The sequence below is a fragment of the Macaca thibetana genome, chromosome X, assembly GCF_024542745.1.
Source record: "Macaca thibetana thibetana isolate TM-01 chromosome X, ASM2454274v1, whole genome shotgun sequence".
In the NCBI taxonomy this organism is placed as follows: Eukaryota; Metazoa; Chordata; class Mammalia; order Primates; family Cercopithecidae; genus Macaca; species Macaca thibetana.
In genome coordinates, this window is record NC_065598.1 from 105,052,398 (window position 1) to 105,075,764 (window position 23,367).

Here is a 23,367-nt window from a genome sequence, read left to right on the forward strand (position 1 = left end):
CACATGTACCCTACAACTTAAAGTATAATAATAATAAAAAAAAAAAAAAAAGTTCCAGAGATGTGTTGTACAACAATGTGAATATACTTAACACTACTTAACTGTACACTTTAAGGTGGTAAATTTTATGTCTTTTTAGCACAATTAAAAATAAAAAACACTATGAGAGAACCTCATCAACTCACTAGAATGACTAAAATTAAATTGACAACATCAAATATTGGCAATGATGTAGATCAAAGGGAATTCTCATAACTTGTGTGCAGGAAAGTAAAATGAGAAAATATTTCACAGGGTGTTATAGAGTTAAGTGTACACTACTCTTTAACCTAGAAATTCCCTTCCTGGTATTTCTAGGAGAAATTCTTGAGAGAAATTCAAATATGTGTCCATAAAAAGACTGGTTCAAGAATATCCATTGCACTTATATAGACAATAGCCAAAATTGCAATCAACCCAAATGTCCATCAGCGGTAAAATGGATAATTAAATTGTGCTATATGCAATGGAATACTACTTAGCAATAAAAAGGAACAAGCTACTTATACATGGATGAATATCACAATCTTTCTGTTGTCTGTTTCCACTTATATGATGTTTTAGAACAAGCAAAATTAATGCAAGTTAAACAAACAAACAGAAAAACAGAACTGTGGTTGCCTCTGGTTTTCGGTGAACACAAATTTACTAAGGGACACAAGTGAAATTCTGGAGAGAAGGGAATGTTTTATATCAGGGGTCAGCAATCTTTTTCTATAAAACTACAGATAATAGATAACTTGGGCTTCGCAGATAATACATGGTTTCTGTTGTTTTATTTTTTCATAACCCTTTTTAAAATGTAGAAAATATTCTTTGCTTCCAGACTGTAAAAACAGCCTATGGGCCATAATTTGCTAATCCCTACTTTATATCATGATAGAAGTCTAGATTGTATGGGTATGTCATTTTATCAAAATTATAGAGAAATGATATGGGCATTTCAATGTGTGTAACTGCACCTAAAAATACAGAATTGAAAATTAATAATAACTACCACAAAATTAGGGATGTGAGAAATGGGTGAAGGTATAGATGAAAAAAAATATAGGATAATGATGATTGTTGAAGGTGAGTTTTGTACACATAAATGTTATACTATTTTGTTTATTTTGCATATGTTTCTTCCTTTCCTTTTTTTTTTTTTTGGTAGCAATGGGGTCTCTTTATGTTGCCCAAGCTGGTCTTGAACTCCTAGGCTCAAGCTATCATCCTTCCTCAGTCTCCCAAAGTGCTGGGATTACAAAAAGTGGGTTTTTTTCAAAAAAGAAAAATTTCTGGATTGTAGCTGAAGCAGTGCTTAGAGGAGATTTTCTAGCTGTAGGTGACTAAATTAGAAAATAAGAAAGGTTAAAATCAACCATCAAAGCTTCCAACTCAGAAACCTAGTAAAAGAGCAACAAATTAAATACAAAGTAAGTAGAAGGAAGGAAAAAAAAAGATAAGAATATAAAAAAAAAATAAGAAGAATATAAATCAATGGGACAGAAAGCAGGCATACAATAGAGAACAATCAACAAAGTTCAAAGTTGATATTTGGAAAATATGAATAGAATTAATATCCTCTAGCAATGCTGATTAAGAAAAAAACATAAATTATCAGTATCAGGAATGAAACGGAGAACATCGTTACAGATCCTAAGGATATCTAAAAGATAGCTTGAGCATATTATATATACAACTTTGTGCCAATAAGTTTGATAACGTATATGAAATGAACAACTTCCTTTAAAGCCATAACTTACCAAAACTGGCACAAGAAGAAATAGAAAGTTTGAATAGTCCAATATCTATTAAAGAAGTTGAATCTATAATTTGAAATCTCCACACAAAGGAAAGAACAATAGGAATCTACTAAAGAGATTTAAGCAGTGATAAAATCGGACTCAATTTTGAAAAGAGTAGTTTGCAATGTGAAGAATGGATTTGAGAGTGGATGTGATTAGAATAGTTAAAAGACAGTTGCAAGGTGCCAGGGGTTAGGGGCAGACAGGTGTGAACAGGTGGAGCACAGAGGATTTTTAGGGGACTGAAACTATTCTGTATGTTGCTATAATGGTGAATACATGCCATTATACATTTGTCAAAATTCGCAAGATATATAACACCAAGAGTTTACCCCAATGTAAACTATGGACTTTGGGTGATAATGATGTGTCAGTGTAAGTTCATGATTATAATCAATCAGCCAGCCTGTTCATAGTTGGGGAGGCTGTGCATGGGTGGGGACAGGAGATAGATGGGAACTCTCTGTGCTTTCTGCTCAATTTCCTGTGAACCCAAAACAGTTCCAAAAAATTAAGTCTAGATGTTGGAGTGGATGCAGTGAACAGAGAACACTTTTTTTTTTTTTTTTTTTTTTTGAGATGGAGTTTCAGTCTTGTCACCCAGGTTGGAGTTCAATGGCATGATTTTGGCTCACTGCAACCTCTATCACCCGTGTTCAAGCAATTCTCCTGCCTCAGCCTCCAGAGTAGCTGGGATTACAGGCGCCCACCACCACGCTCAGCTAATTTTTGTATTTTTAGTAGAGACAGGGTTTCACCATGTTGGTCAGGCTGGTCTCGAACTCCTGACCTCAGGTGATCCACCTGCCCCGGGCTCCCAAAGTGCTGGGATTACAGGCATGAGCCACCATGCCCAGCCGAACAGGGAACACTTCTACACTGCTAGTGGGAATGTAAACTACTACAACCACTATGGAAAACAGTATGGAGATTTTTTTTCTTTTTTTTTTTTTTTTTTTTTTTGAGATGGAGTCTCACTCTGTCGCCCAGGCTGGAGTGCAGTGGCATGATCTCGGCTCACTGCACCTCCCAGGTTCATGCCATTCTCCTGCCTCAGCCTCCTGAGTAGCCGGGACCACAGGTGTCCACCACTACGCCTGGCTAAGTTTTTGTATTTTTAGTAAAGACGGGGTTTCACCATGTTAGCCAGGATGGTCTCGATCTCCTGACCTCGTGATCCACCCGCCTCGGCCTCCCATTAGCCACCGTGCCCGGCCAACAGTGCAGAAATTTCTTAAAGAACTAACAGTAGAACTACCATTTGATTCAGTTTTCAATCCCACTACTGGATATCTACCCAGAGGAAAAGAAGTCATTATGTGAAAAAGATACTTGTACACGTATGTTTATAGCAGCACAATTTGCAATTGCAAAAATATGGAACCAGCCCAAATGCCCGTCAGTCAACGAGTGGATAAAGAAATTGTTTTGTGTGTGTGTGTGTGTGTGTGTGTGTGTGTGTGTGTGTGTATGATATAGATGTGTATATATCTATTGGTATATATGTGTATATATATCACATCATATATACATATATTTATATATATGATGGAATACTACCCAGCCATAAAGAGGAATGAATTAATGGCATTTGCAGCAACCTGGATGGAACTAGAGACTATTAATTCTAAGTGAAGTAGCTTAGGAATGGAAAACCAAACATCGTATGTTCTCACTCATAAGTGGGAGCTAAGTTATGAGCATGCAAAGACATAAGAATGATACAAAGGACTTTGGGGATTAGGGGGAAAGGGTGGGAGGGGGGCGAGAGATAAATGACTACAAATTGAGTTCAGTGTATACTGCTTAGGTGATGGGTGCACCAAAATCTCACAAATTGCCACTAAAGAACTTATTCATGTAACCAACTACCACCTGTTCCCCCCAAAAAACTATGGAAATAATTTTTTTAAGAAATTAAGTCTATGAAAAGAAAAAAAAGACAATCTTAGTAGCTCTAGTGGGAGATGATGGTAGCTTGGACCAGGATAGCAAGAGTAAAAATCGAGAAAGAGAAGGACATTGGAGCTTCAAGGAAAATGGAGAAGCTTTGATGTATGGGTTGTAGGAAGTGAATTAACCAATAAAGTATAATGGAATTATGAGGTAGTAGTAAGGGACATTTAAATATAAGAAACCATGAATTTATAGTGGAAACAATATACTTTGTTGCATAACTTTCTGCTATAATATTTGACTGTTTAAGTGCAAGCACAAATAAAGTTAAGAGTTGGGATCATATAGAACTAGAGTTTTGCAAGTGGGTCTGACCAAAAAAACAGAAATATTAATAAGAGCATGTTCAAATGATGGATTATAGAATCTGAATTGGACAATAAAGTAAATAAAACAAGGGCTTGTGAGTTTGGAGAAAGCAGAGGTCAGTAGAGTGGAAGACCTGATATAGTCAAATATAGGAACAGTTGGGATAAAAGGAGGTTATAATCAGAGAGTGTGATGAATTCATAATTTGGGAGGTGAAGCTTTTTGTTTGTTTGTTTGTTTTTGTTTTTTTTTTTTTTTTTTTTTTTTTTTTTTTTTTTTTTTTTGAGACGGAGTCTAGCTCTGTCGCCCAGGCTGGAGTGCAGTGGTGTGATCTCGGCTCACTGCAAGCTCTGCCTCCCGGGTTCACGCCATTCTTCTATCTCAGCCTCCTGAGTAGCTGGGACTACAGGCAGCCACCACTACAACCAGCTAATTTTTTTATATTATTAGTAGAGACAGGGTTTCACCATGTTAGCTAGGATGGTCTTGACCTCCTGACATCGTGATCCGCCCGCCTCGGCCTCCCAAAGTCCTGGGATTACAGGCGTGAGCTACTGTGCCCGGCCAGGTGAAGCATTTTCAGTAGCAGTTATAGAAGATGGAAAAGCAGAAGGTATTAATATAATGGTAGCAGTGTTTGACCAAAGCAGAATGGAAGAGAAGATTATTAGGACAATATGACAAAGAATGAAATAGTCAAGATATATAGTTGTCCACAGTCCATGTCCAATTGATGTCACCAGCATAACAGCAGGTCTTGGAGTAGAGAGGAGGACCATGATCCATATCCCAAAATATTCAATAAATTAGGGGTAGTGAATATGGAGAGTAGATGGAAGTAACAGGAGGTGTAGAAGATGCTAAAACAGATAGTGGCATTAGCCTCAAAAGCTTGTGAGTGTGTTTAACAAAGGCAAGAGAATCATCGTTTGGGAAGCATCATCAGTAATCAAGGGATACAATTTCACCACATGATCATGATCCTGAGGTACTGAGGCATAATAACAGCCACCACTGGAGAAGAAGTGGCTACGGGGAAGATAATATTCTCAATAGAGGCTCTAGAATGGCCCCAAATATTTTTTCACAAAGTAAACACTTTGTTTCACAGCAACTGCAGTTTACTCCTCTTCGCATTTCTTAAAGAAAGAGATAATCTCTAACAACTGAGAATTTCCTTTAAAGAACTCCAGGATACTTTCCATTTGCCTTTAGAGGAGTACAGGGAACATGCCAATCAGTTCCACATTATGGGGAAGAACATGAGACTAAGAGATACAGCCTAATTTTTCTGCACACAATTTTGCAGAAGTTGTGATCTTAAAAGATGTTGAAAAGTATCAGCTCTGTGGCCTTCTGACTCTAGCTGCTTGTTTTTCAAGGACATCCATCCCATTGTGCACTGCTCCTTTCTATATCTGGCTCAGAAAGGTCTGCTTTCCATCTGGATCCTGGTACCCAGCCCTAACGTTATAAAGGTCATGAATACATATAAGTAGTCAAGGCAGTGCTGGACTCACAGTGACAGTATGATCAGATACGTATAAATAGTCAAGGCAGTGCTGGACTCACAGTGACAGTATGATCAGATCCACCTCCAGCTTCAAAAAAGCATTCAACTAAAAAGCATTAAAGCACGCCTACATGGTAAATTGGTAAATTCTAGAAAATCCTGGCTTTCTCTCTAAGTTTGAGTTATACTCTATACCTGACATGGCAACACAAGTCAGTGAAGGGAACACATAAAGAGATGTCATGAGGATAATGGGAGGGCAATTCTTCACTGTCGGAGAAGGAAATTACAAATATGGAAAAGTAAAAAATAAAATAAAATAAAACAGAATTAACCCTGTGGCACTGGATTAGAATTAGAGAGTTTAGTATGAATTTATGGTTTTAGATAGATTTATTGATATGAATATTATAGATACTAATTGAATAAAATAAAAACCCATATGTGCACACTGATATAAATAAATGAATGAATAAATAAATGAGGAAGAAGAGAAGCTTCTTTCTTATAATAAAATGTCAACCAGTAAATGTAGAAACAATGATGGAATACGACATTTATCAATGGATGTCAAAATTATTGGGTAAAACTTTGATGAAGAACAGGATATTTACATAAAGTATCTCTCCCAATATTATATATTAATTACAATAAGATAAAAGCAGTTACTCTCCAGTGGAGGAACTTGGCAGACAGCACCTACTAAATTAATTACTTACTAAATTAAGTAATCAGGTTAACATCACTAATAATGGGATGATCAACATCATCCTCATAAAGTGCCTCCTGATAAAGTGCACTGAAAAAGACACGTAACTTCTGTAGTATTCTGGCTGAAGATGCATAGTTTAAATCAATCTTGAGGAACCCAGGCAAACTCAAATTGAGGGACAGTCCATGAAATAATTGATCTGAATTCAGTAAAAATATAAAGATGAAGAAAAACAAAGAAAATCTGAGAAACTGTTACAGATTAAAAGCAACTAAAAAGATATGACAGCCAACTAAATGTGTGAGTCTGGATTAGAAACTGATCTGTGGGAATATTAGCTGTATTGTATAAGACCATTAGTAAAATTAGAATATGGGAAGTAGTTTAGATAATAGTATTGTAGCAATGTTAAATTTTCTGATTTTGATCATTATACTGTAGTGTTTTTAGGAAGTACACACTGAAGTGTTTAGAGATAAAAGGGCATAGGGTCTACAACTTACTCTCAAATGGCTCAGAAAAATAATGTACATAAATATATAAGTAGATAATAAAAAGCAACTAGGCAAAATGTAAATAATTGCTGAATCTTTGAATTATTCTTGAAGCTTTTTGTAGGTTTGAAATTATGTCAAAATTAAAAGCTACCCCAAAAAAGATGTCATGGACACACTCTACCTTGAGTCAATACTTCTAGTGTATCAGCTGTCCCAGGTTTGGCCTGTTTTGGCTCCATAATTTGGACCTAGATTTCTGTTTAGCATCCTGGATTATCAAACCAGTGTAGAATTGTCTATTTTAGTTCTGACCTTGATCCCCCTTTTGGACTCATGTCTCATTATCTTGCCTTCATCTCCGGGCATTACAATCACGTGTAAGAAAAATACCAAATTGGCCGGGCATGATGGCTCACGCCTGTAATCCAAGCACTTTGTGAGGCCGAGGCGGGAGGATCACCTGAGGTCAGGAGTTCCAGACCAGCCTGACCGACATGGTGAAACCCTGTCTCTACTAAAAATATAAAATATTAGCCGGGCGTGGTAGTGGGTGCCTGTAATCCCAGCTACTCAGGAGTCTGAGTACTCAACTACTCAGGAGAATCCCAGCTACTCAGGAGAATCGCCTTGAACCTGGGAGGCAGAGGTTGCAGTGAGCTGAGATTGTGCCATTGCACTCCAGCCTGGGCAACAGGAGCAAAACTCCGTCTCAAAAAAAAAAAGAAAAATACCAAATCATAACATCTCTTCCTAACCTCTAGGACATGTCCTATCTTCCACAGGCCACATATCTTCCATTTCCTTTGTTTTCTCACTTGTTCAGTGCTCTGGAAGTAGTAGTTGCCTCATTCAGATTTGTTGGAATGATTTGAAATGGCCCGCTTCATAAATGTACAGCAATCTGTGATTGCCTTTTAAAATCCCACTTTCAAGAACCTGAAGGAACCCAAGATAGTATTCACAAGTCTTGTATGGACTCAGTCCAAGGAGGAGCCAAGATTTTAAAATGGCTTAGGAAGGATCATCAGTATCCTTGCCTTATCTACAGGCTGCTTTCTTAAGCAAGCCATCCAAGGTCTCCTTGAACATAATTAATGGGATTAGGGAAATAACCACTTTTCAAATAGAAATTACCAAGTGACTGGAAAATGAAGATTTGGAATGATTATGGGATATTTACTTGATAATAATCCTAATAGTTACCACTTGATAAAGAAGCTATGCGCCAGGAAATGCACAAGATGCTTTACGTGTATTGTCTCTTTAAATCCTCATCCAACCTAAAGGGTAGACATTAATATAACCCTTTTATAAATAAGGAAACTAAGGCTTAGGGAGTTTAGATGACTTGCCCAAGTTAATACAGCTCTTACATGGTAGAGCTGAGATTTGAGTGCTTCATGTCTCTTTGACTCCAGAGCACATATCTTTGCCATTGCATAATATGATCATGCCAACCCAGTAGCAACCCTGCAGTTTCCCTGAACTGATTTGTTAAGGGGTCTTCCTAAACAGCTCTGATGTTAGTTACTTTGGAGAACAGATTTATTTTAGTGGGAATTTACATAAATGAAGGTTTCTCATACCATTTCGAACACATCACTTGCTCTTGACTTGATGGACTTAACGTCTCCAAAATCTCCATGAGGGAGCTTTTTCAGCCACACCCAATCACCCTAGAAAGAAAAGGAGGAGAATGAATAGTGGTTAAACTTAGTTCCCAGCAGTTTTAGAAAAATGTCCCTTCCACATAAAGGGTTTATAGCTATACCAGCAATCCAAATAGACATTTTCCTTCTCTCCCACCCTCCACCTCACAGACATTCTGTATTCTGAGCTGAAATGAAGTCATGCACAGAAGTTAAACTCAAAAATTACAGTTTCTCAAGACAGGGAAACAATTGCAGGTATGTAGACTCCAGAAAAGGAATGATACCACTCTTTGCAAAGCCTTTCTTAACTAACTGTAGGAAGTGCTAGGTCATTTCACTTTTTCATAGCTAAGTGATGTAGCACCAGGTTCCCCGTGATTAATGGTGATGGTTAGTGGTTGCAATTCCCACTGCCTTGAGGCGTCTGTGGAGGGAAACGTAGGGTGGGAGATGTAGTGTAGCAAATGTTTCCTGCATTTACCTTGATCCATTTTTCTCTTGTGGGACAGGCCATTTGTGTGTGTGTGTGTGGAGGGGGGGGGTTGTCTTATGCTTTAGTCATAATCCAATTGGCTTAAATCTAGATTAAACATTTCTTATTTGAATGCTCAATGTACTACCATAGTAATGTGAGTAATCTAGAGTCTTCCAAAAGTCTGTTTCTGACTTATTAAGTAAAAAACTGCTATTTTAAGGCTTCTGTCAAGTTAAAAACAACAATTATTTTATTGTTTTCACTTCAACACCAGCGCCTGATAATTTTTTCTATGTGCATAGCCTCAAGGATTCATCAGTCATAAAGCCCTATTTAGTTTCCATCCAACCCAAATTTAAAAAAATACAAATATAGATTCTTTCTTCTCCATAATAGTAATAATGCCTTACATTTGCACAATTCTCTCTACTCTTCAAAGTGATTTCACATCCATTACCTATAGCCTGGAGATTCCATTTCGGGCTGCACCAACTTGTCATCAAGTAGAGATAATAAAGCAGAGAGCTCTGTGCAGTCAAATTCCAAAAATAAAAGAGTGTAACCAAGCCGGGTGCACGCCTGTAATCCTAGCACTTTGGGAAGCCAAGGCGGGCACATCACGAGGTCAGGAGATCGAGACCATCCTGGCTAACACAGTGAAACCCCATCTCTACTAAAAATACAAAAAATTATCTGGGCGTGGTGGCGGGCGCCTTAGTCCCAGCTACTCAGGAGAGTGACGTGAACCTGGGAGGCAGAGCTTGCAGTGAGTGGACATGGCGCCACTGCACTCCAGCCTGGGCAACAGAGCAAGACTCTGTCTTTAAAAAAAAAAAAAAAAAAAAAAAAAAACAGTGTAACCACTCTCTTATCAAGGAATATATCTGGCTATGGCAGTGCATCTGGAAACCTGCCAGAGGCAAAGGCTAATGGAAGCTGCAGGCTTCTGAGTTAGTTGCCAGCACTTTGTATTATCATTTACTACCCAAGGAGCTCAAAGCCCTTTAACTAAGAAATAGCCCTCCGAGACCTTCAGCAGCTGGAAAAAACGAACAAACAAACAAACAAAACCCAACAAATGCACTGGCCAGGCTCAGTTCCCAGAGAGTTCAGAAGGGTAGTCCCGGATCAGTGCCTGCCTGCAGCAGAATGGTCAAAGCATTCGATCCACTAAATCTCCAAGTGTGGTCCCTGGACCAGCTGCATTAGCATCACCTGTAAACTGGTTAGAAAGGCCAGTTCTCAAGCCCCACCCAACACTTAACGAAATCAGAAATTGTAGGGTGAGGTCCAGCAATCTGTGTTTTAACAAGTCCTCCACGCGACTCTAATACAGGTGAAAGTTTTTGATCCACCATCCCAGCCTTTGCCTTTTCCTCATATTTATGAACTCTCCTCACTCATACTCTCTTCATTTACCTCTTACTAAGTTTCTTTCATCAAAATCTGCTCTCAGTCAGGGATCTAAAACTCATTCACAGAAGTCAGGAGGGCCTGACACAAGCTTGAAGTTTTACCCTTCAGAGAACTTTGCCCTTTAGAGGGACCAAAGGCTAAACATTAAGCTGAAAGAATAAAACTCTGTAACTGAAAATTCATGGAATCAACCAACGTGTGGGAAAGACTAGTGAACAAAAAAGCCTTCCCGGCACCTTTGCAGTTATGTTACTGAGCCCACAGGCACTTTTGTGCTAGTTAGAAAGGGTATTTTCTCTCAAATTTAAAAAATCTTAATTTTGTGAGTATATTATCATACAGCCTGTGGCAGCCCTGTGATGTTAGGCAGCACACCCTGGCTGTATACATACACATACCATACTCTCATTTATGGACACATCCCCCAGACACCAGGGAGCACATTCCACTAGCAGCATGGATGCTCTGCACATCACCAAATTCTATCTGCCCAGTGAGGCCTCTTTGTTAGCTTTGCAGTCAGGCATTAGGAGTTGGGGTGAGAAGTCGAAATTGGTCCTCTGAGAATATTAGGCAGGAGAGAAAAGCAACCTCAAGAAACTTCTGGAAAATAGTCAAGATAGTACATACCCAGCTACACATGAGTTTACCAGTGACTGTGTACGTGCATAGCTGGGAGTGCCAGTATAGATGTAGATGTGAGAAGGCTCTTCTACCACCTCATTCCAGAACTAGGCTGGGAAGCCAGAATCTCTGTGCCCACTTTGGTACCACTCACACATAAGTTGGCATATGTTACAATGTGAATATTACCCTCTTAGATGTAGTTCCCTTTTGCAGAGCACAACCTGAACATCAGTACTCACAGTCCTGACTCTGCCTCACACCTGGTACCCCATACCTTCTTCCTAGAGCCAGCCCTATTGCAAACATGGGCTAACCTTCTGTCTGGCTTATTAACTGCCACCAGCAGCTAAGCAGAGCTTTTTCCTGCCAAATCAACAAATGTGAGAGCTGGAAAGGGTCATAGGTATCCCTAACACAATCCCTTCATATTTTGATAAAGAAACTGAAAACTTAAGAGATTAAGTGATTATCCCAAGGTCAGAAAACTAGGTAGTAACAGAGCCACAGTTGACCCAAGGTCTTCCATCTCCTACTTTGTTGCTCTTTCCTTTCGTTGGGGTTTCTTTGGTTTGGGAGATTTTTGTGTGTTTGTTTTAAGATTTAAATAATTCTCACAAAGTTTGTAAGCAAATTTTTTAGTCTGTGTGCATTCTACTTCATGAATAATGAGGAAAAGGGAGGAAATGGGCAAGTTTTATCTTCACCACACATGCACTATTTGTTTTGTTTTTTTCTTCTAAGAGAGAATGATAAAATACTTCACTCATCACTCACTTTTTAATTAAGAGCAAGAAACATCAAACTCTATTCACTTAACTTTTTAGAAGTAATTTAATGTCCATCAGTTTTGAACTAAAGCCATGGTGTATTAATAAGGGGAAAGAGCACTAGATCCTAGACCTGGCTCTGCTTCAAACTCAAGGGTGGCCTTAGAACAGCCACTCAATCTGCCTGAGCCTCAGTTTCCTCACTGACAAAGCTGGACTTACTAGATGATTCCTTAGGGCTTACTAGATGATTTCTGGACTTACTAGATGATTTTTTTTTAGCTCTGATGATCTGCGATTCTGTGATAAGAAAGAAAAGATGGTTGACGGAAGGGAGGGGGCAGGGAGAGAGTTACAAGGGATATAGAAGGTGAGAAGACAGAAAAAATGCTCTGAGAAAGAGAGATGAATGGAGAGAAAGAAAGATGAGACAAAGAGGAAAACACAGGGAGAAGCAAAGAGGAAAAAGTAGTCAGAAAATGAAGAGGGAAGATGAATTCAGTGGGTTCTCTCTGAATGTGTCAGGGTTACACTGCTGCCCACCACACCTCGTCTCACCCAGACTGTAACTATTAGAGCAGATCATGACATGTCCCCACTGCATCTGCTATTCACAGCTCTTTCTGCCTGGAAGTCAGCTCATCTGGCTTTCCTTTCACATTTCAAAGGCTATCTGTGAAATGAGGGCTGATTTTCCCACACAATTCCAAAGGTTATGCATCTGTGTGTAAAATAAAGTGTGAATTTGTGAGTGTAGTACAATGTGATAGCATGTCCTAGGGAAACCTGTCTTTTGCTATTAGATATCTGCTACTCCAGGCACCTTATCTGGAAATTCCAGGTCTTCCAATGACAATTCTTATGAAAATCTGATTTATTTTAAACAGAAACTAGACAATGAGTCTTCTTTAAAACATTCCTAATAGAATACTGTTTCAGAAGACACACTACGTCTTTGTTTTATCTGTTAATTCTATTGGCTTATGTCCCCTCTTTGAGTCCTCTTTAACCTCTTTAGTCAGTCCTCTTTAGTCAGGGCAGTTTTCTAGCCTCAGCTTCCTTCCTTCACACTGTGCCATCAGCCTAATATTGACTTCACCGTGTAGGTATTATTCTCATAACACCCTCCTTTTGTAAAAATAAAGTCCCCATTTGGCCTACACCATTTAAAAATACTCATGATCTGACTGACCAATAGTCATTCTTAGCTCTCTGCCTCCTTCCAAAATGAGAAAATACCTGACAGACTGTTAAAGGCCGGTTACATACAGATGTTAATTTTTTTCCCCTTCTCAATTCTACACTATAACCTTCCAACCCCACCAAATAAAACACACCACAATTTAACACATAAATTATTCCACAGAATCAGAGAATGATAGCATATTCAGCCAGAAAAGGCCTTAGAGGTCTGTTAGACCAGCAATTCTCAACCCAGGCTGCACATATCAGAGAACTTTTAAAAAATACCAATACCTGGCCCCACCTCATGCCAACTGAATCAGAATTGCTGAGGGTGGGGCCTGGGAGCAGGTATTTCTTAAATTTCCCCAAGGAGATTCCAGTAAGCAACCAAGGTTGAGAATTTAGTTCAACCCTTCATTTTACAGATAAAAACCAAGGTTATGGAGATTTACTTCAGAATCCCAGAGGTGTCAATACATTTCTAAAGCCATCAGTTCATTCCATTTGACATTCAAGAGCCATCTGGTTACCCTATCTTAGGTCTTTGAGAGAGTAGAGCTGACAATTCCCCAATACCTCAAGTTTACATTTGAAGCGGTTCTCCTCTTTGATTGAATTAAGTCCAAAGCAAGATCCAGAGGTTTCTGCCACTAATTTAAGTCAAAGCCCTCACATAGGCTGAACAAACATACACCATGCTAATGTTGGTGTTGAAGGCCTATAGTCCATTTGTGCTGCTATAACAGAATTCCTATGACTGGGTAATTTATAAAGAGAGGAATATATTTCTCATAGTTCTGGAGGCTGGGATGTCCAAGATCAAGGTACCAGCAGGTATGGTGGTCTGGTGAGGTCTGCTCTCTGCTTTCAGGATGATGCCTTGTTGCTACATCCTCCCAAGAGGAGGAACACTATGTCTTCACATGGCAGAATACAGAACAGCAAGCTAGCTGAAGGCTGCATTAAGCCTCTTTTATAAGAGCCTTAATATCGTTCACAAAGGAGAAGCCCTTGTGGCCTAATTAGCTCTTAATATCATCACATCAATCTGTGAAATCAAACAAATCATATGCTTCCAAAATACAATGGTAGGATATGCACAAGATAGACATTTCTATTCCAAAAGTAAGAAGTAGGCAAGAAGAAAGATGTAACAGGTCCAAAGTAAGTCCAAAATCCAACAAAACAAACAACATTAAGTCTTAAGTCTTGAGAATAATATTTGACTCCATGTTCCAATTCCCAGACACATTGGGGTGGGTGTTGGGCCCCCAAGGCCCCAGTGGATTCCACCTTCATGGCTTAACTGGGTGCAACCCATGCACAGCTCTCACAGGTTGAAGTCAGTATGACTGCACCTCTCCCAGACTGGCGTTGCATTCTGGTGGCTTTACAGGTCTGGGGTGTCAAGGGTGGCCATGCCCCAAAGCCCCACTAAGCACTATGCTACTGGAGGATCTTTGTGGTGGCCCTGACTCCACAGTTTTGCTGAGTACTGCCCTAGTAAGGACGCTTTGTGGTGGCCCAGACCCCACAGTTCCACTGGGTATTGTTCCAGTAGGGACTCTCTGCAGTGGCCCTGCCCCTGTGGCAAGTCTCTGCCTGGGTGCTGAAGCTGTCCAAGACATCCTTTGAAATCTAGATGGATGTATCCATGCCTCCATACCTCTTGCACTCTGAGAGCCTGCAAAGTTGGCACCACGTGGATACTACCAAGATTTATGGCTTGCATCTTCCAGAGCAGTAGGCCAAGCCACATCTTGGACCACCTGAGTCAGAACTGGGAAGGTCAAAGAGCCCTGCACTGAAACATGGGAAGCAGAGATTTGAGTCAGCCCCAGGCGGCAAGCCCTGGGATCTCACAGGTGCCCTGGACCGCATCAGTGTCCTGGGCCTCTACTTTGAAACCAGTTCGACGCTCAAGGCCCTGGCTCTCTGGGCCTGTAAAGGGCATGATAGCTTTGAAGATCCCAAAATGTCTTTGGGGTCATTCTCCCATTCTCCCGTCATCTTGATGAATAGCATCTGGCTTCCTTCTATCCATACCAATCTCCTTAGCAAACTTTTTTTTTTTTTTTGTCACACTCTTGGTTTTCTCTCCTAAACATGCTTTTTCATTCTTCACATGGCAAGGCTGAGAATTTTACAACTCTATATGTTCTGTTTCCCTTATTTTTTTAAAAAAATGCATTCTGTCTTTAAGTCATTTATCACTTTTTGCATCTTACTATAAGCAGTTAAGAAAAGCCATGCAGCACCCTGAATGCTTAGATGTCTAGAGATTTCTTCCACCAAAAATCCTCATTCATTGCTCACGAATTCTACCTTCCACAGGGTCCTAGAATATGGACATAATTCAGCCAAGTTCTTTGCCAATTTATAAAAAGAATGGCTTCTTTTCCAACTTCGTTCCTCATTTCCATCTAAGACTTCCTCAAAATGGTCTTTAACGTACATATTTTTACCAATGTGGTCAATCTGTTCACGACCACTTAAGTAATCTCTAAGAAGAATCAGGCTTTCCATACAGTTCATCTCTTCTTCCAAATCCTCAACAGAATTTCCCTTACCACTCCATTCTCAGCAATCAAGACTTTTTCCAGCACTCCCTTCAAAAGTGTTCCAGCCTCTCCTCATTACCCAGTTCCAAAGCGACTTCCACAGTTTTAGGTATTTTTTTGGTAACAACTCACTGCTCTGGTACCAATTTCTGTCTTAGTCTGTTAATATTGGGTAATTTATAAAGACCAGAAAATTATTTTTTACAGTTCTGAAGGATGGGATGTCCAAGATCAAGGCGCCAACAGGTTTGGCTGTCTAGTGAGGGCTGCTCTCTGTTACCAAGATGGTGCCTTGTTTCTGCACCCTCCAGAAGGGAGGAATGCTGTGTCCTCCCAGAGCAGAACGTGGAAGGGCAAATTAGCCAAACACTGCATGAAGCCTCTTCTATAAGGGCTTTAATTCAATTGATGAGAGAGGAGCCTTCATGGCCTAATCACCTTCTAAAGACCCCATCTATTTATACCATCACATTGGCCATTAAGTTTCAACACCTGAATTTTGAGAGGGACACATTCAAACCATAGTAAGGTCCCTGTCAATTATTTATCTAATGGAGAAGAGTATTCATTTGAAAAATCCAATGTGGTTGACAATCTAAAAACTCATTCTGTCCTGTTTTGGACTTTCTTTGTAGTTACTGTTGAAGTTGAGAGTATTTGCTGCTCTTGGGAGTATCTTCAAACAAAACAAGGAAACCACACTGAGAAGGCCTCACTTAGAAGGAACAGAAAGGCAGTCTAGTTTCCCTTTTACCCCCTGCTTAACTCATTCATGCTGAGAAGAAACAGTTCATCTCTCTGATGCAAGATTTGTTCTGGTTGCCAAATTCTAGTATCTTAGATCAGGTGGTACAGGGTGGCCTCTTAAAGCTTGAAAGACCGAAACCTCAGTGGAATGAAAAGGATTTCTATTTTCAGCAGCAGAAAGTAACCTGTTACTCCAAGAGGCAGAACAGGTGAAGAAAAATAAATAACTGAATAATTTTTAAAGTCTCAATATCAGAAGTACAAGTATAGGAAGAACAACTAGAATTTGAAGAGAAGGGTACCCCAAACTCTGCCGTGCACACGCATGTCTCTAGACATCTCATTACAAACAATAGACTCAGGGAGTCATTTCTTCTATTATTATCTATATATCTTCTGGAGTGAGTGACACATTTAAATGTTTGGGTCTCAAGAACTTTTTTCTACATGCATAGTAAATATATGGAGTTGAAAGACCAGTGAAGTTATAAATAAGTAGATTTGTTGCTGAGGAAAATAATTGCCAAGAATGTCAACTAAACAAGTCCATAAGCAAACACAGACACCAAACTGGAAAGACTTGCCAAAAGCCCCAGTATTTTTACCCAAAGACTAATTACTAAATCATTGCCTCATTTTAAAATCCAAGAAAGCAGTAGATTAGACAGCTGTTAAATATCTTACTTCATAAATCGCTATGTTGGAGTTTTCATAGGTAGCTGGAGTTAGACTGCCTGAAGAAAAGGAGAGTCTTGGGAACCTCCCACTTTGGACCTCTGAGGTAATCTGGAAGCTTACACTGGCACGACTTCCTCTCTGTGAAAGGATTAGGAAAGAAAAGTTATGAACAAAATACTCATGATATAGCACAGAGCTTATCTGAATTTTCTTTTTTATTCCTAAGAAAAGAACCGTATGAGTTGAACTCTGTAAACATGAGGTTGATTGATTTTCCCTATCCTTCTGAACTTTTTTTCTTTTTTAGTTCAGGGTTGGTACCTTGTTTAACCACCATGTAGCACCAAAAAATTATAAAGGTGCTTCCATCTCCTAGAGAGGATTAAAATTATAGATGGGGGCAAGAAAGAATGCCAGTCATAATTTAATCTGGGACCCTCACTTTATAGACAAAAAAGTAAGACCAAAAAAAGATAAAATAAGTTTCCTAATATCATACAGCTAGTCAATTGTTTAGTTACAAGAATTATTGTTTATAAAAATCTAACATTAAAAAAAGTCAATAGCAGACCTAGGACAGCATCCCACCTTGCTGACTCTCAGGAGTGGCTCTTTTTGTGATACTATCCTGAATGGCATCCTTCTTTGTGCAGGTAAAATTAATGGCAGAGGGATCCCAGAAAGCAATAATAGTAGAGAGTGAGCAGATCACATGCCTATATATAATTTATGAGTCTGATGCTTAAATGGGTCAAATTCTCTATTCCTTGATTTTTGAAGTTGAACACATAAGTCTGGTAGGAAAGGGCTGGGAACTGCACAGTTGAATGACAAGAGGAAGAGTTACCTGCAATCTGTGTTAACCTTTAAAATTGAACCTCTGTATCTTCAATTGAACCAGTAGACTTATTTCACATGAAGACATATAAATCAACAGGTTCCTCATATTCTCCATACCTCCAAATGTGCCTTTCTTAGAATTAAAGCAATCCAGAGCTAGTAGTTACATTTTGGTATTGTCTAGGAGTGCCCCCACCCTCAACTCCAACATCCCTGTTTTATAATTAGGAAACAAAGACCTAGAGAGGTACATAGGGACTGGGACAAAAATCTTGGTGTTATATCTGATCCTGTGCTCTCTCTACAACTACATTATGCTTTATTTTACTTTGCTTGCCAATAAAAATTAATCTTAACTACTTCCCAACACTCTACCCCTTAATAGTCTTTGATCAACTAAAGATTACAGCTGAGTTAGCCCAGAGTTAAGCTCCTTCTATGAAGACTATCACAAAGTTCCAAGACAATGGTAAACTCCACCCAGCCCCCAATGTGCTGAAATCTCAACAGCTCAAAATTCAGACAAGATGGAAAACTTGACTCTTCACATAACCCCAGCATCAACCTGAACACTCCCCAACAGAGCAAGGTCAGGGAGGAATCTACTTCCCTTTCATTCTTTATTTTCATATCTCAGCAGGAGTACCTAGATCTGTATATTGAGATATAGACCTCTCCATGAAGGGCAAAGGAGAAAGCAAGGGAATTGCCAAAATCCACATACATTTTGACTTCAGCTTCATTTTCTTCTAAAAACTTCCTTTCCTAACCTGACTTCTCCTGACCTGCCAATTTTTCTAGACGGAATTAATTTTATATTCACTAAGAGTTTACACTTTCAGACATTCCATTTGGATGGAATTCTTGGCTTGGCTTCTTGACTGATTAGGCACAGCCAGCTGCAAGTTTGTGACTACACAGCAATTAAGGAAAATGTATGCTTCCCCTATCTCTTCCCATCAGAACCTCTGATACAAGCCAAATGCCAAAAGGGATCTGGAGGCCAAGAGCTATGTTCTTCTAGGGTAATGCCATCCTTTTCCACCTGGGCCAAAATAGTAAAAACATAAAATAAAATAAAACAATTTTTTTTTCAATTTACAAAAGAACATTGCCTACTATAAGGCTACCAATCCCTTATAACAGTATACCAATCCCTTAGTAACAGTAATAGTCCCGTTACTATTCATTTTTCTCACTCATGTGGTAAAAAGTGATGACGTTTTATTCTCATCTCAAAATTTATGCACAAGTGAAAAAAAAACTATCAGGATGAGCAAGATTTTAAAACCCTAGGTACTTTGTTTACCTGAAGGTAGCACTGCTCAGCTATTTATGGTGACTTTGTGAGGCCTGGTATGCTTTAGTCACCCAAATATGGTTTATGTCTCAGTACAAATGAGAGGAGGAATAGGTGGAGGTCTTATAGACTACACTGGACTATTGCAAATCCTATACAAATTAAAGCCTCATTCAGCCCAAAATTGAGCTCTGTGTATCATTTTGATATGTTAGAGCTAAAACATCTAGGCAATTGATATGAACTGTCATTTTGACATGGATACCACCAAAGAAGTGGGGATTTTACAAATAGGTTTATTGCTTTTGACTGAAACTTTACTATATTTTGCTACATTTAGACAATAACTTCTAATCATCTACTTTTACTACTGAACATCCATTTCTGGATAAAACATCTTGTCACAAAAGTGAATACTTTTTTCTTAGTATTGGGTTACATATTAGTATTGCTTCAGAGCTTGTATTTCAACATCTATACTTTCTACTTAAAGCAGGAAATTTTATGCAAGGCATACTGAGTATGGCAAATCCAGACAAATTCCACTACCATGAGTCCTAGGGTCCTTTGGTGGCTCCAAAAATGGGGACTAATATCAATAAATTTTTATGCCACAAGTGTGGAGTGTAGGCTTCAGCCACAGTGACAGTTTTGGCTTTCAGCAATACATTTCCAGGAACACAATATCAACCTTACGAAAAGATCTGATGATTTAAACAAGTAAGAATTAGGGTTATAATTGAAAATTAAATCAAACAGCTGAACAACTAATTTGACTCCAACTGCTCAGGGTAGTACCATGTAAATCCATTCTTACCCAGCCAACTAACTAAATATACCCTTCAATTTCACATTCAGGCAAAATACCAGTTTGGTCACTGAGATAACAATTAATTATCAAATCTGGCACAGTTGTGTAGCAAGAGTAAATGGCACATGAAGACAATATAAGGTGTTTGTATACTCTTCCTATATCCACTACCATACTATAAATTACAGACTAGTGTCTTTACTGTGGCTACATATACTAGCACAAGGAGACACACTAGCTAGCTTTGACAGTACTCTTCCCCACATGTTCTCTTCTCCAAGCTTCTATTTATGCTGTTTCCTCTGCCTAGGATGCCTCACCTATGGGGCCAGATAGGTAATATAAAGAGGTGAAATATGCTGAGTATAAGACAATATAGAGTGGTGGGAATTGTATCAAACTGCAAAGAACATGCCTTTTCCACAAAACACAACTACTACTGAGTTATAGCCAATTGTCAGAATGAGATCCAAGGTTGACAGATCTTCCAACTTTTAAAGAAAACTCAGAAATCCAGATTTTTATATGTAATTTCATAATTTCAAAATTCTGGCTTTTTTTAATAGCTGTGAGGGTGAAACAAAGTTGGTTACCAGTTTGTGACCTAAACAAACCCTATCCTTCCTTCATTAAGACTCAGTTTTTGTGCTGAGTTTCTGAAAAGCCTCCCTCCACTGATCTGCCTCCTCTGAAGTTCTACCACACTCTAGTTTCTTTGTACAACATGGCGTCTCTCTTGTGTGGTATGATTTGTCTCTCTAACTTAACTGCAATCCTCTTGAAATCTGGGACTACATGTCATCTTTCACAAAGCCTAGCCCCAGGGGTAGGACATAGTAGCAGGCCTTTAATGAAGATCACCAATTACATTACAATCACAACCAGTGAAGACCTTTTGGTGAAATGCAACTCTCTTTCACTAGTTGATTAATTCACCAAACTTTTACAAGCACCTACTATATTATAAGCATTGTTAGGCTAACATTTTAAAAGGTATATTGCTGCCCTTGAAGAAATAACCATCAAATGTTGAGTCCATATATACAAAGAACTACATTAAGTCAAAGCTAAACTACTGCTCAAAGTGCACTGCATTCACTTGCACAACAATGTTCTAAGGCTGCACTATTTAATAAAAATGTAACATGAGCCATATATGTAATTTTAAGTTTTCTAGTAGTCACAATTAATAAAAGGAAACAGGTAAAATTAACTTTAATAATATACTTTAACCCAATATATCTAAAATATTTAATTTTGACATTTAATTAACTTTGTAATTGTTTAAATATTTTTTTAAATTTAATAAGATATTTTACATGTTTTTGTACTGTCTTCTAAACCCACTGAATATTTTACTCTTATAGCATATCACAATTCAGACTAGCCACACGTCAAGTGCTCAATAATTATCTGTGGCTTGTGGCTACCATATTGGACAGGGCAGCAAAAGAAAAGGATACGCCTTACCTTACTGCCAAAGTGGGGGTTGATAAACGTTACATCCTCCAAAGTCAGTAGAATTCTATTGGGTCCTTTGATCAACTGGATTTTATTTATACGACGCCTAAAACAAACATGAAATCAGAGGGTCACAAGGGACTGGGTGTTTTGGCAAAGCCAGGGTTAATTTGCCCTAAGATAACAGTTAAAGAATATTCAAGGTATACAAAATAATTGGGAGGATAATCACACATGGATTTTTACCATAGTACCCACAGGAAAAGAAGGAAGCCACCCCGGCCCGCACAACTTGCAGTTACAAAGACCAAAAGAGAAAAATTAAAATGCTCTTGAAGATGCATCAAAAGAGAGGTGCGAAGGCACTGCATGGGAATGGTATCTCAGGCTAATAAAATGGTGATCCCACATCAAGGGCACATTCATAACAACACGTCTGAATACATTTAAGGAACTCAATACTCTTTCTCATATGCCATAGTATTTATCCTGATAATACCAGGGCCAAGAATCATTAATCTCCATTTTATAGACAAAAACACATTAGAGAAACAAAACAAAATTGAGCAAATTGGCATGAGATCCCCTAGCCTGAGGCAGAGCTGGAACTTGAATCCTTGCTCCCTGGCTGTGGGCCCAGATTTCTGCCCATAAGACTCTTGTCTTGTAAAGTTGCCAAAGCAACAGGTTGAAAAGTGGAAAAATTCAATCAGTTGGTTGCTTTGTCTACATGATTCCAAACAAGTAGGCTGACTGAGTTTTCTTCTTTTACTGAATTGGTCTCTTGTCTGAGCATTACAGACACAGTTTAAACCTGATTCTCTCTAAACATGCCCATTAATTTGTAGTGAATGTAATTATTTTCTACAAATCAATTACTAGACACACAGGAGTTTATGATGTGTACTCACACAGTCAGGTAGGTCTGACTGGGCAACTTGAAGACCTGGAGGGAATCTTGATTAGTCGGTATGCTCGTTTTGTTGTTTTGTCTTGGGGGCTCTGACAGCTACAATTTGGCTTTGCTTTTTCCATAACCCCATAATGGTTACTCTGTGGAATGTGTTAAAGCCAAGAGCCATCATGGAGAAAACAACCACTGAATCAAAATGCTTTGTCAAGTTGCTTTAAGAAGTTTACAATGTCACTGTAGCTTTAAGTATCAGCAACTCAGTTTTTCTCAGTGATTCCACTGGTTTGTAAACAAACAATTAATGTGTTTCTAATTGTCTGCCAACAAACATGTCCCTTATCACTGTGGGAGCTGCTGCCCTGCAGAGAAAATTAAAAGAGCCCTGTAGTGGATTCTTGGGTACAGCACATGAATCTTTTGGCAAAGTAAAGCATCACTCCCTAACTCATCTGTTTCATATGTGTGGTGAATTGTCTTAAAACAGGCACACCTGTAAAAATAATCATGCTACAGAGTACACTCTAGTAGAAAGCAAACTGGACTCCCAGTCCAGAGATCTGGGATGTGGTGCAGATTCTGTCATTAATTAGCCAGGTCCAAGTGACCTTGGATAAATAATTTAACCTCTGCATGGCTCAGCGTCCTCATCTAGCAGGATAATAGTCCTTGCATTACCTGCTTTATAGAGTTGTTTTGAAAATCAAATCAGATAATGTATGTGAAAGTGCTCTGAAAAGCATAAAGCACTATGAAAGTATGAGGGCTCATTATTATCATTATCATCATTAGTATAACAAAGCACGGGAGAGCTTTATAGAAAGGCGATGCAATCTGGTTCCGGAGGAGTAGGGAGAAAGGAGGAGTTCAAAGAATCCTTTGTTTTGGGGTGGTTGGGTTCTTTGCATGTCTTTCTTTCTGAAAAAAAACCTTAAACAATCAAAACATACAGAAAAGGAAGGAACAGAGAGTTACTCTCCTGCAAGTAATCACCGTCTATTACAGAATCTCATCAGCCGCTCAGCTCTTCTGATTGCAGCCGTGGTGGGCAGAGAGAGGGAGGAAGGCAGCAAAGAGGGGGCATCTTTTGTGCTTTGTTAGCTGAAGAACCAAGGACCAAGTGA

At 38.9% G+C, this 23,367-nt stretch overlaps 1 protein-coding gene across 1 annotated transcript in view; it reads right to left on the reverse strand.

The window, feature by feature from the left end:
• GUCY2F (guanylate cyclase 2F, retinal) overlaps positions 1–23,367 on the reverse strand; it is a 111,042-nt gene that overhangs the window by 55,017 nt on the left and 32,658 nt on the right. Inside the window, exons 6-8 of the mRNA XM_050775226.1 lie at positions 21,343–21,439; positions 16,928–17,059; positions 8,400–8,489 (exon numbers count right to left, since the gene is read on the reverse strand). Of these exons, the coding sequence (XP_050631183.1) occupies positions 8,400–8,489; positions 16,928–17,059; positions 21,343–21,439 (319 nt within the window). The remainder of the gene's footprint in view (positions 1–8,399; positions 8,490–16,927; positions 17,060–21,342; positions 21,440–23,367) is intronic.